General features: G+C 35.7%; 1 protein-coding gene across 4 annotated transcripts in view; it reads left to right on the forward strand.

Annotated features, from left to right (window-relative positions):
- PAK2 (p21 (RAC1) activated kinase 2) overlaps positions 1 to 13391 on the forward strand; it is a 39402-nt gene that overhangs the window by 13742 nt on the left and 12269 nt on the right. For all 4 annotated transcript variants that reach the window (XM_070944862.1, XM_070944864.1, XM_070944865.1 and 1 more), the window contains exons 3-10: positions 2725 to 2825; positions 3134 to 3284; positions 4729 to 4760; positions 5880 to 5981; positions 7593 to 7719; positions 9161 to 9224; positions 9774 to 9822; positions 10471 to 10583. In XM_070944862.1, coding sequence (XP_070800963.1) covers positions 2725 to 2825; positions 3134 to 3284; positions 4729 to 4760; positions 5880 to 5981; positions 7593 to 7719; positions 9161 to 9224; positions 9774 to 9822; positions 10471 to 10583 — 739 coding nt within the window. The remainder of the gene's footprint in view (positions 1 to 2724; positions 2826 to 3133; positions 3285 to 4728; positions 4761 to 5879; positions 5982 to 7592; positions 7720 to 9160; positions 9225 to 9773; positions 9823 to 10470; positions 10584 to 13391) is intronic.

The following is a 13391-nucleotide window of genomic DNA, read 5'->3' on the forward strand; positions in this document are numbered from 1 at the left end:
CGCCCACCTGCCCCATTCCCCGGAGTCAGGGAATGCACCATTCCCGGACTCCTACTGCTCACCTTTCTCCCGCAGCTGGCTGTCAGGGAAGGCAAGTGCCCGAAAGGTAGTGGAGTCGCTCACTCCTTCTTGAATGAGCCGCTCTGGTCCAGGTTAGGTGCTGCTGAATTAAATAAACGATGTGCGCTTGAATGAGTCGCTTGAATGAGCCGCTCTGGTCCACGTGCCGGCTGCGCAAGTGCACATCATTTATTTAATTCAGCGGCAGGTTGGGTGTGCGCTTGTGCAGCCGGCGTGTGGACCAGAGCGGCTCATTCAAGAAGGAGAGTGAGCGACTCCACTACCTTTTGGGCGCTTGCCTTCCCTGACAGCCAGCGGTGGGAGAAAGGTGAGCAGTAGGAGTCTGGGAATTGTGCATTCCCTGACTCCAGGGAATGAGGCAGGTGGGCGGAGACGCATGGCGGAGGGCGAACAGGCAGCGGCTCTGTGGCAAGGCCGGAGTTGAGGAATAGTGCATTCTCTGACTCCTACTGCTCACCTTTCTCCCCCGGCTGGCTGTCAGGGAAGGCAAATGCCCGAAAGGTACCAGAATCACTCACTCTCCTTCTTGAATGAGCCGCTTTGGTTCATGCCGGCGCGGCTGTGAGTGACATCGAGTTGGCCACGCCCACTCAGTCACAGGACACCCCCCCCAAGCCACGCCCACAGAACCGATAGGGAAAAATTTTAGATTTCACCCCTGTCACTAAGTGACTGATGATAAGTTGAAGATTACCTGTAATATTATATTAGTGAAATAGTTGATGTTTGGTTTTTTCGAAGAGAAAAACTGAAAGGAAAATTGCATTTTACTCCAAAAATAATACTTATTTTTGTTATACAGAAATGAGCAATTCTGTATTTTGTGTATCGGTTTCTATCAGCCTTGTTTTTTAGATTTTGTTAGAGTGATAATGAATAATGAATTTGTAATTTAAAAGTACATAAATATGTCTCAGTTGTCTCCTGGTACATTTTGGTAGAATGGATCCATTTCAGATCCTCTTTCAGATCATGTTGCAGGACTATGGAAACATGTCTTTTTTGTCACTGCCCCAGTCTCTGGAGTAGCTCAGCTTCTTCAGTTGTTTTTTATAGGCTAGTTTCTAGTCCCCTATCATTGTTCTTGCCCATCTCTTAATCCTTTTTAAGGGTTAAGCCTAACTAGACTCTATATTTAGAGAATATGATAAATGCAAAATAAAGTGGAACTATCCATGATTTGGAAACTCTCTTTCTGTTGATGGAGCCCAAAATACTTTATGTATTTATGTAGGAAATGTATATGACTGCCGATTTAATATAGAAAGTCTAGAATGCTCATAACAATCCACAAAATAAATATAATGAAATCTTCATCAACAAAACAATAGAAGTGTGTAGAGAATGAAGATAATAAATTGATAAACATCATCAGCAGAGCTGTGGAGTCGGGAGATAAATGTTCCGACTCCGACTCCTCAGTTTTTTGTACTTCTGACTCCAGGTACCCAAAATTTCCTCCGACTCCTCGACTCTGACTCCGACTCCACAGCACTGATCATCAGTAGATCATTTGAAATAGATAGAAATTCTTTCAGTAGTGTTAAATCAGATGACAGCTTCATGGCAAATTTGTTAAAAGCCTCATGTTCTCCCAAGGTTTTCTAATCTTTTGCAAACAGGAATCCTTGAAGCCCTCATATAAATTGCTTCATTTGCCAATAAGGATTCCCAAGTCATGTGGCTGGAAGGGGTTGAATTTGCCTTGGTAAGGCGCTTTGTTGATACAGACTGAATACTTAATGTACATGATTGTTTTGTGAGTATACTATTGTCCATGGATTTTTTCCCTAGTCTGAGTTTAGCTGTCTCTCAGCAATGGCTATTTGGAATATTGGAAGTCTTCTTATTAATGTTATTAGTAATATCTGATGAAGAGCAATAAGGGCCAGTAAACTATTCACATGGCAGTTCTGTTTTCTTTGATGTCGCTGCCCTGTTCATCAAGAGTTTATGGCATTACAGCCCTGGGGGAAAAAAAACCTCAGTAATTCTTGACCATTTCTGAGATTTAACAGACACTTCAACATCTTTAATTATTGGGCATAACCAGTTTTGTTTTGTTTGTAGCCAGTGAGCATCACTGTTTTAATAATGGAGACTTTTCTTTCATCACTCAGTTTGTAAATAGCTTTCAGTAAGTGCCTGGAGAAGTTTTACAAAGAGAGAGCTGTTGCTTTCTAGGTTTGCTAAACCTGGAGCTATCTATTACATGACCAAACTTCTCCATTGCCATCTGTCTGTCTCTCTCAGATTTCACTCAACAAACTAATAGCTTCTATCAGGATTTCAGGTGACATTGGTTGCTTTTTTAATGCTAGTTTTGTTTTTTGCCTTTCTTTTTAATAAAATACAGAAAAAATTATGGTTCCACAAGCAAATTCATTTATATTTTTGAAGCAAAAAGTTTTGATTCATAGATATTAGAATTAAAAGTGTGTTCATTTATGACAGCTGAAATTTGATTTGATGTCTAGTTCAAGACTTTCTGAATATTAGGATAGTGGAGCAGTTCTAGATTTAGCGATTTTCTGTATATAATGTTTTAAATGTTAATAGCAGGTTTATTAAAACTTCAAAATAATTGAACTTCAGAAAGGATGACTCCATTCTGAAACTAAATGTGCTTTCTTTTCTTTATAGGGAGTAGGAAAAAGGAAAAAGAGAGACCTGAAATCTCTCCTCCATCAGATTTTGAACATACTATTCATGTTGGTTTTGATGCAGTTACTGGGGAATTCACTGTAAGTATATTAAACTTGTCTCCTTGCAGTGTGCATTGGGATACTGCCAGTGTGAAATTAATGCTTAGAACGTCTTACCTTTTTTGTTACAAGAGTTTTCATACATTTCAGAACTAAAACATTTCAGTAAATACTTCTTCCCCTTACCCAAAGATTAGTCATGTACTTGGTACCTTTAAGCAAGTAGAATATTCTAAGGAGATTTATCTTTTGAGAGGATATGATATAATAAATTCTGTGAGAGGATATGATATAATAAATTCTGTACTTCAGTGTTAAAATACATGCATTTGTATTTTTCCCCCCAGGGAATGCCAGAGCAGTGGGCTAGGCTGCTACAGACGTCAAACATCACAAAATTAGAACAGAAAAAAAATCCGCAGGCTGTATTAGATGTTTTGAAGTTCTATGATTCTAAAGACACAGCAAAACAGAAATATTTGAGTTTTTCTGCTCCAGGTATGTCTTTGGGCTAACTCATGGGGCACTTTAAACTCATTATTAGGTATAAATGAGCAAATCTATATGTAACAGAGCTTTCTAGCATTTTGGAAATAATTAGGAAGTGAGTGTTTCAAAAAATGAACGTGGCATATGTCTGCAATTTTTTAATTTAGCTGTATCTTTTGCCAGAACTGTGCAGCTGTTTTGGAGAGATGATTTTAGTAATTGGCATATGAATTATTACCCATTTAAAGAATTGGAAGGGCATTTGAGAAAGAAGAGACCAATTGCTGATGTGAGTTTGCTTTTATTTAAAGTAGGGATCTCTGCCCATCTAAAAACTAAAGTTACTAGCTCCATGCATGGTTTAAGGATGCGTTAACTCTATTAGATTTGTGATAGAATCTTAGAATTGTAATGGATTTTAGACATCATCTAGACTAGTTTCCTGCTCAGTGTACATTCCACTAGATGGTTCACTGACTATCCAGGCTTTGAATATCTCTTATGAAGGAGACTATTTCATGCTGCAACTTGTACGGTCAGGAAATGTCTTTAAAGATCTAACCCGAACCTTCTTTCTTGGAATTTTAATCTATTAGTTCTGGTCTGATTCTGATTCTAGGGCAATGGAGAATAGTTTTCTTTCTTTTTTTGGGTAATAGCTCCTCAGTTATTTGAAGACTGCTATCATACCTCTGTTCAGCCCTTTATTCTGTAGACTAAACATACTCAGATCTAACTTTTAGAAACAGCACATGATTTGCAGATCAAGTTTCTTCTTTCAATTAATGAAGGTAGGGCAGCCCAAAATGCACTTCATTAAATATAAACTTGATTTGAAGTACAATTAAGATTTACTTTTTTAATTGTACATAACTATGAAATACTTTTAATTTCCTTGGAGACTAAAGGGAATAGTACCGGTATCATGAAATGGAAAGAGTATGAATTTGTGTTTGATTTCTTCAGGTAACAGTTTGATAGATACAGTAGAACCTCTGGTCACGACCATAATTCGTTCCATAACTTTGGTCGTGACCTGAACCTAATTTTGGAAATTTAGTGCTTACAAAAAAAATGGTGTGGAAGGGGAAATTGGCTATGAAAAAAAAATTATGAATTTTTTTTGTCGGAACCTGATTTGGTCATGGTCAGAAGCGTTCGTGACAAGAGATTCTTCTGTACTTTATTGTAATAGTGCAGGAGAGAAAATATGGGTTTCATTCCTCATCTTTTGCTTCTTTAGAAAATAGTTGAATCAAGTAGGGCTTCTTTTTTTTAACTGCAAGCATATTATACTGGAATAAAACTAAAAGCTAGACTTGTCTCCTTATTTCAATTTGTTCAGAACTCTCTTTGGAACAAGGTGTGTATCATCTCACTACATTTTATGAGTGTTATCATTACTGCATTAATAGTTTAATTTTTTTGTTCATGTTAAATATTTTTTTTCTAGATAAGGATGGATTTCTTTCAGGAGCAATAGCAGTAAGTACATTTACATTGTTTCCTTTCATGTCATTGAAATCCTGTTGCACAGTAATTTTAATTGGCTTCAGATATTCTGTGTTTCAACCTATTCAGTTATCAGAGAGATAATTTCATTCATTTTAATTAGAAGTTCAGTTCATCAATAGTGCTTTCAAGATCTTTTAATGGGAAACTATTTTTTTTATATGTTAACGTTTCACAAATTAATTCAACTAAAGCAAAAGAAAAGTGGGAACTCTTCTATAGGTTAGATGGTTTCTTGATAGGTGGCAATATCAGCTTTTAGCTTCTGCAAAAACAAAAGCCCAGTATAATGATTTAAATCCATTTACCCTAATTTCCTCTTTCAGATTTCAGTTGCCATTCATGTTTTGAAGTTCAATTTCTATGGCAGCTTATATATATAGTACTCCTTCGTTCACAAGTCCTTATTGGATAAATTATGCACATTAGATTTTTGATATATAGATTGCATAGTTTGGATATATGTATCTTGAGTTCTGTATTCTCTCTACCCAGGCATGAAATGGAACAATAATACTGTGCCTTTGGTTATAAACATTTCATATGGGAATAATAAATGATATATTGCACTGTAATATAAAGGTAGACCTTGACTTACATTCATTTATAAACCGTTCAGAGTTATAGCAGTACTGAAAAATCTGACTTATGACTAGTCCTTATACATATGACCATGACATCATCACAGGTCATGTGATCAGAATTCAGGGACTTGGCAAACTGCACATATTTATGACAGTTGCAGAGTCCTGAGACCAAGTGATCACCATTTGTGATCTTCCCAGACGGCTTGTGAGAAAGTTAATGGGGGAAGTTGGATTCGCATAATGAGCTCATGATTCGTTTAACAACTGCTGTGATTCGCTTAACAGTGGCAAAAAAGCAGTAAATTTGGACATGACTCATTAACAGCCACTTTGCTTAGCAACCAAAATTGTGGTTATAAGTTGAGGACTACATGCAGTGTTTTCAACTACATATACTTTTTATAATGAACAAATATTTAAATAGGCCTCATAAATAAATAAATCTTTTATAGTTCAGTTCACTTATTTTCCACATTTGTTTTTTTTTTAAATCTCTAATTTATAGCCTAATGCAAAAAGGTCAGAGCCCTCAACAGCAACTGAAGAGGAAGAGGAAGATGAAGTGGCTCCTCCAGTTATTGCTCCAAGACCAGATCATACAAAATCGGTGAGAAGTTTTATTTCATTTTTACTACTTAATGCATAGCAGAGCTTTTTGAAGTTTTTCTACAATCTGAGGAAGTATAGCTCAAGTCTCCCTTAAACCAAATGGTCTTGGTTACTTAGATCTTTTTGTAATGTTATTGTTCACTGTAATATTTATTTATTTACTATATTTTTCGTACTATAAAACGCACCGGGGTATAAGACACACCAAGATTTCAAAAAGGTAAACAAGAAAAAAAAGTTTTTGCCCTGCCCGGTCCCCAGGAGCATTCTGCAGGCCTCCCAAACCCTCTACGTGTCCTGTTTTTGCAAAAAACAGGCCTGTTTTTCACAAAAACTGACTGCGCAGAGGGTTTGGTAGGCCTGCAGAGTGCTCCTGGGGGCTGGGGAGGGCAAAAATGTAACGCATGAGGGGCTTAGGAGGCAAAAAACGGGGTGTGCACAGGGCTTGGGAGGCCTGGGGAGTGGTCCTGAGGGCTGGGGAGGACAAAAACGTGATACATGAGGGTTTGGGAAGCCAAAAATGGGCCCATTTATTGCGAAAACAGGGCGCGCAAAAGGTTTGGGAGGCCTGCAGAGTGGTCCTAGGGGCTGGGGAGGGCAAAACCGCCCCCATTTTTGTGAAAAATGGGCCAGTTTTCAGTCTCCCTAAACCCCCCCCATGCGTCGCGTTTTTGCCACATGTTTTTGAAAAGTGATTTCATTTTAGTTTGTTAGTGTGTTTGGCTGCTAAGGGCAAAGCACGACTTGAATAATTGCCTCCATATTTATAGAGGATGATAGTTTATAGATCGAAATATGCAAAAGACGAGAATTTTCAACCTACAACCATTTCTTTAATGACAGTCCAGAGTTACAGCAGCCTCGGGAAAAGTGATTATTGAACCGTCCTTGACGTTATGACCACGAGGTGTGGTAACATGATTGTAATTCAAGCATTTGACAATTCGCTCACATTTACAATGGTTGCAGTGTCTTGTAGTCATATAATTGTGATTTGTAACCTTCCCAGCCAGTTCCCGAAAAGCAAAGTCAATTAGGGAAGCTGAATTTGCTTAACAACCATGGGATTCACTTAACGACAGCTGTAAAAATGATTATAAAATCAGGTCCAGTCATGTAATGATTCATTTAATGACTTCATTGCCAAGTGACCAAAATTTCAATCCCAGTTGTAAGTTGAGGACTATGTATAGTAATGTTACAGTACACCAGATAATATAGACCAATCCTTTATTCTCATAAAGGTAAAGACATATTAGAATCAAGCTGAACTCATGGTCACTGTGTGGAGAAATCCATGCAGCTTTCTTGCCAACAGCGTAGAAGTGATTTGGTCTTCTGGGATAGTTGTCAACTTCCTAGTTTAATAGTTGCCTTATTTTTATCTTTCATATATAGTAGAATCTTGGAGCACATTTAGAGACTAAAATCTGTCTGGATTAAATTACATGTTACTTTCTTGGGAAAAAAATTAAGGCTCCATTTTTATAATCATTATAGACCAAACTTTAATGTTAATCAGCAAATTCAAATAGTTACATAGTTGAACTTGAAAAGAAATCAGATGTTAAAATACTATGAGATTACAACCATGATCTTGTTTGTTAAGGTTTATACACGATCAGTAATAGATCCCATCCCAGCACCATCTGGCGATCTAAGTGACAATGCTAAATTAGCTGATAAACAGAAAAGGAAAAACAAGATGTCAGATGAAGAGATCACAGAAAGATTACGTAAGTAGGAATTTGATAGTCATAAAATAAGACATTAATTATCTCAAAACCATATATGCTGCATAGTCTTTATGAGTCTGATTTATTCCTAGTAACTACATGAATACATCCATGTAATTTTCTGAGCAATTTTGTTGGCACTGTCTCCTTCTAAGAACCCCAGACAGTACTTAGTTTTTTTGAGATCAAATAACAGTGTTTGGGTGCTGCCAACTAATGAGTTAACCTTTTATATATGTTTGGATTTGACTTCTTGTACAAATACCAAGTGGATTTTCTTGTGCAGACACACTGTGGGAATGTTGTATGAATTGGTATTAGAATAATAAATTGAAGAACAGCTTTAAAATTCAGAATCTGAAGTCCTAACAAGGCCTCTTTGGATAGAAAGAAAGTTGCTTTAGCAAATAGTATTAAATATATTGTGCTGTATCTGATGAATATTGAAAGGTCCTGAAGAAAATGATCATCACCTGTTCAAAAATCAAACAGTGACAACAATAAACTTAATTTTGTGAGAATAGTTATTTCCTTAGCGTATACGTCTCCCCTCATTGTCAATTGTATTGTATGCACCAAGACAAATTCCTTGTGTGTCCAATCACACTTGGCCAATAAAGAATTCTATTCTATTCTATTGTAGATAAAACCTGTTTTTGGAATATTGCATATTTTAAAAAAAATATATTTGTAAAACCACAAAGTCCAGGCAATGCTTGAATTGGGAGCTGCGCTGGACTTCATAAAATTTGCTAAACAATATAAAGTAGGCAGTGCATATGCCCAGATGGCTTTGCTTTTGCATATTGAAATAATAGAGAAGAAAGACCTTTTTTCCTTAATCCATCTCATGGCAATCTGGTTTCAGAACGTCATTGTTAGAAATGGCAAATTGATAATCTTAATTAGAGTTACTTGGCACTGTAGAATTTTATTTCCCTTTATTTCCCAGTGACTACCCGTCCTCCCAAGATAATTTTTCTCAGTGAAATGAACACTGGAAAAATTGTGATCTGTTTCCTGAGATACAGTTGTTCATTAAATGAGATAAGGAATGGCTTTGTAATGCTTTGCAGAAAAATATGTGAGACTGCAGATAATCTGTAACAGGTTGTCTGCATACATTATAAGGGATGAATTCAATAACCACTGTATTGAGAGAGAGGAATTAGTGCTAATAAAGGAGGTTGTCCTGCCTTTGAACTACCTTTGTGTTCTGGAGATAAAGAGCTGCATTGATACAATTTAGAAATAGTGCTTTATGTGAAACAGGAATGTTGATAGAAATATATCCTTCCTCTTTTCATTAAACAGAGAAATGTTGAATCCAAACAATACAAGAGAAAATATTGACTTCTAATTACGTCAGTATTGTTTGTGTTACTGCTTTGGATCTGATACTATTTTTTAGTTTACCTATAGTGTTATAATTTCCTTTTAGGAACAATTGTTAGTATAGGAGACCCCAAGAAAAAATATACCAGATATGAAAAAATAGGACAGGGGTAAGTATTCATAAATAACCTATGCATAATTAAATTAAATTAAATTAAATTTTGTTATCTTAGCATATATATCTGTTGGTATGAGTGTATTTCAAAATATAAATCAAACCAGACATCTAACAAAATATAAACCATAAAACAATTACTAATGTGCTGTACTATTAACAATTAATGTAATGAAAAAGGAAATTGTGAACAAGAATTCCAAGCAGTTTACCATTTCTTTCCTGATTAACTTCAGAATGAGCTTTTTCGCCCTCCTTTGGAAGAGAATAGAGAGTGAGTTTATTCTAAGGCCAAATATACAGGCTATAAATTTTGTCCAGATGATTTTATTATTTCTTTCTTATGTAAAATTAAAGATTTAGTTTTTTCTGTTATTTTGTGTAACTATTGACCTTATTGTAGGTTAGTTTATGATTTAATCCCACCCCATTTGTCTTTAAAATACAATGACATGTTCCAGAAAATACAAAGCTTTGCCTTTTCATGCACATGCATGTTAAATACCTGAAATGTTACAACTAATTGCATATTTGGTTTTCTTAGGGCTTCTGGTACCGTTTTCATTGCAATAGATGTTGCGACAGGACAGGAGGTAAGAACAGAATATCAAAGCTGATATTCATTTGGATATGCTGTGGAACTCATTGGTGAAAATTTATAAAATAAATATAAAATAAAATTAAGTTTAACAAGATAGAATGGGATGTACTGCTAAATTACTGGCTTATTTAAAATAGCTAACGGAGACTCCAGTTCTGGTTCAGCAACAGTAATTAGGAGTAAATTATATTGCATTAAATTATTATTATATCTTAATAATTATGAGAAGGATTTAGATCATCATGTTTCATAGCTCATGAGAAAAAGTTGGTAACTAGTTCTAGCTCCAACTGGTGGATCTCAGGGTTCTATTTCTGTTCTGACATTGTAATCTCATTATTGGTCGATTTACTTATCTAGAATCAAGGCACAATCACTGACTTCAAGATGAGAAGTTTATGTATCAAGAACAAAAACACACCTTCTGTTGCTAATGATTTATTTTGGTTGTATTTATATGCCTATAAGGGGTAATTTTCAGTTTATTTGGTCTATCCTCAGGATGGAACCAAATGGTTATGGTATTTAACTTGGTCTAGATTTTCCCCATTAATTTAACTTAAACATGCAGAAACCACAGATTGTATACAAATTGCCTCTATTTGAATAACAGCTTCTGATTTCTTTCTTTACTTTTCAGGTTGCTATAAAACAAATAAATCTACAGAAACAACCCAAAAAGGAGTTGATTATCAATGAAATTTTGGTAATGAAAGAGCTGAAGAACCCAAACATAGTCAATTTTCTAGACAGGTAATTAAGTACAACATGTAGCTGATGGAAAGTTAAATTTAAGCCATGATCAAAACAAAGCTTTGGCCATGTCTTATTTTGTCTGTTCTTGCATTCTTGTAAGACCAATATGTTGTGTTTCTTAAAGAAATTATAAGCATACTAAAAAATTAGTACATAACTTTGTAATTCTAAATAAGAAACATTTTACTTGTGTAGTTAGTACTATTTTGCAATTATACTTTTATTTTAAAATAAATCACTCTAGTAAAAGAGAACAATTTTTGATAATACCGTAGAAGATTTTCATGCAGTAATCATTGCTTACTTTCTAGAAAAGGCTATTATTGCTACTTATTAATGTAATATAATTATTTGTGTCCTATATTTTAGGATCACAGTTCTTCTAAAGTTGATTACAAAGAATATAACCCACTGCAAAAAACAATATAATAAATGTTTTAAATTATAATCTTCCTGGGCTGTTGGTGATAATGATTAGTGGACAGGGAAGAATCCAGCTGAGCACACTTTTGTGGTGATTCTTACTTGCCTTCATTTCTGTCTTTTTCTTTGATAACTTTTATGTAAAGGAATTACTTCATAATAATAAAATTGTGGGTATATATCAGGGGTGAAATGTTCCTGGTTCGGACCGGATCACCCGATCCGGTAGTGATGGCGGGTGGTTCGGAGAACTGGTAGCAAAAATCCCTGCCCCTCCCCATGCCCAGCTGAGCCGTGCGATCATCAGAGCAACCTCTTCGGCCGAAAAAATGCTTTTAAAAGTAAAAAAAAAAAAAAAGGCTCTGATGATCGTGCGGCCCAGCTGGGATCGTCAGATGCTTTAAAAAAAAAAAAAAAGCCTCTGACAATCAGGCAACTCAACTGGGATCGTCAGAGGCTTTTAAAAGCATTTTTTAAACAACCTCTTCGGCTGAAGAGGTTGTAGAAAAAATGGTTTTAAAAGTTAAAAAAAAAAGTTGGCCACACCCACTCAGTCACAATATCCCCCACCAAGCCACGCCCACAGAACCAGTAGTAACAAATTTTACATTTCACCATTGGTATATATGCAAGAGCATTAACACTAGATATGTGACTGATAATCAGGCAACGGCTGAATGATCTGGGTAGTTAACTGCCTTGACAAAAGGTACTGTGAGGGTTGAAGTTTCCAAGACGTAGTAAAAATATCTGAGACCAGACAAGATCATCTTCAAAAGGTGATGTGGTGCCTTCCACATTAATGGCTAGGAAACATTAAGAAGTCTGTTATGATGTAAAAGAAAGACCCAAGATACTTTGTGACTGATTGACTGACTGACTAATTAACTGACAAATAGATAGATAATAGCATGATATGTATACTTCTTTCTCTCACTCTGAATGTCAGAAACTGACAGTAGAAGAGTCATTCTGGAAAGCGGATACAAAAATAGTCCATATGCTGCTAGACTGTGTCCGCGTGATACAAGTACAATTGTATTTATTGCCATATTTTACTATACTAAGGATTTTATGCGGATACTAAAATTCCCTCTTATCTGAAACCTCCTGTATACAAAAACTATTTTTTGGATTAAAGGGGCTTCTATCTTCCTATATTGCCAAACTGTGTTATGATGTCAACATGATAAGATCCAAGATGACTAGCTACCACATTCTTTAATATAGTGCAACTTGGCTAATCCTTGATTAACACTGAATTACACACAGAATTGTCTGTCTTAGAATTTTATTTCCATATTTTAGTTTTAAACAAATGACACTCTGTTTTTTATCTCTAGAGGAATAAGTTATACTGGTAATAGTGGTAATAATATTCTGTTCCAATTCTTTAGCTTTTGTATCTAACTTTCCCCTTTTGTTTTCAAACAGTTTCTTGATTGTTTTGTTCTATACTGGTCTTTGACTGAAATTTATTTATTTATTTATTTATTTAATTTGTGTAATTTGTATCCCACCTTTATTATTTTTGCAAATGATTCAAGGCAGCAAATGTATCCAACAAACCTTTCTCCTCCTATTTATTGGGCTGAGAAAGAGTGACTGGCTCCAAGTCACCTGGCTGGCTTTCACGGCTAAGGCAGGACTTGAACTCACAGTCTCCTGCTTTCTAGTCTGGTGCCTTAGCCATTAGACCAATCAAAGTTCTCTCAAAAGGAACTTTGAATTGTAGAACAATCAAGGTAATTTCTTGCATAGATAACTTGCTTTTATTGTAGCCGCAAGAAGCTTTAATTTAAAAAAATAAGCTACTTGAAGATGATAGGTAGATTCTAGCTGTAGACAGGATCTTGCTCCTTTTGTCAGTGTTGCCCTGCAAGATCTACCCTTTTCATACATGGATATGTTGTCATGATACACAAACAGAAAGGGTGAACTTGCATTGTGAAGGTGTAATCATGTTTTTGTTATTCTTTTTACCACCTCCCCATTGTCAAGGATGGTGTTGATTCCAGTAATCCAGCCCACTCTGTGTATCAGACCCAGGGTTTTCTCCACCTTTTTCTCCACCTTTATGCGATAATGGACTTTTTGTTGATTTCCCCCCCCAGCCAAGGATAGATAAATGCCCTGTCTGGTCTAGTGCAGATTCAGCCTTGATAGTCATGGGAAGAGATGGCCAAAGGAAGAGAATACTGCTACCTAGTTATAAAAAAGCATTCCAATACCTAATCTCCCATATTTAATTCTTTTGTTCTATTGCTATTTTAAATTTCTACAAACTTGCAGACATATGAAAAGTATTCATAACACAAACATAATAAAAAATAATCATAGCAACTAATTAAATTACCTTAAAATGGGAGCATGTAAGCAATT

Source organism: Pituophis catenifer, unplaced genomic scaffold (genome assembly GCF_029215685.1).
Source record: "Pituophis catenifer annectens isolate HBS135680 unplaced genomic scaffold, rPitCat1.0.hap2 SCAF_6, whole genome shotgun sequence".
Taxonomy (NCBI): Eukaryota; Metazoa; Chordata; class Lepidosauria; order Squamata; family Colubridae; genus Pituophis; species Pituophis catenifer.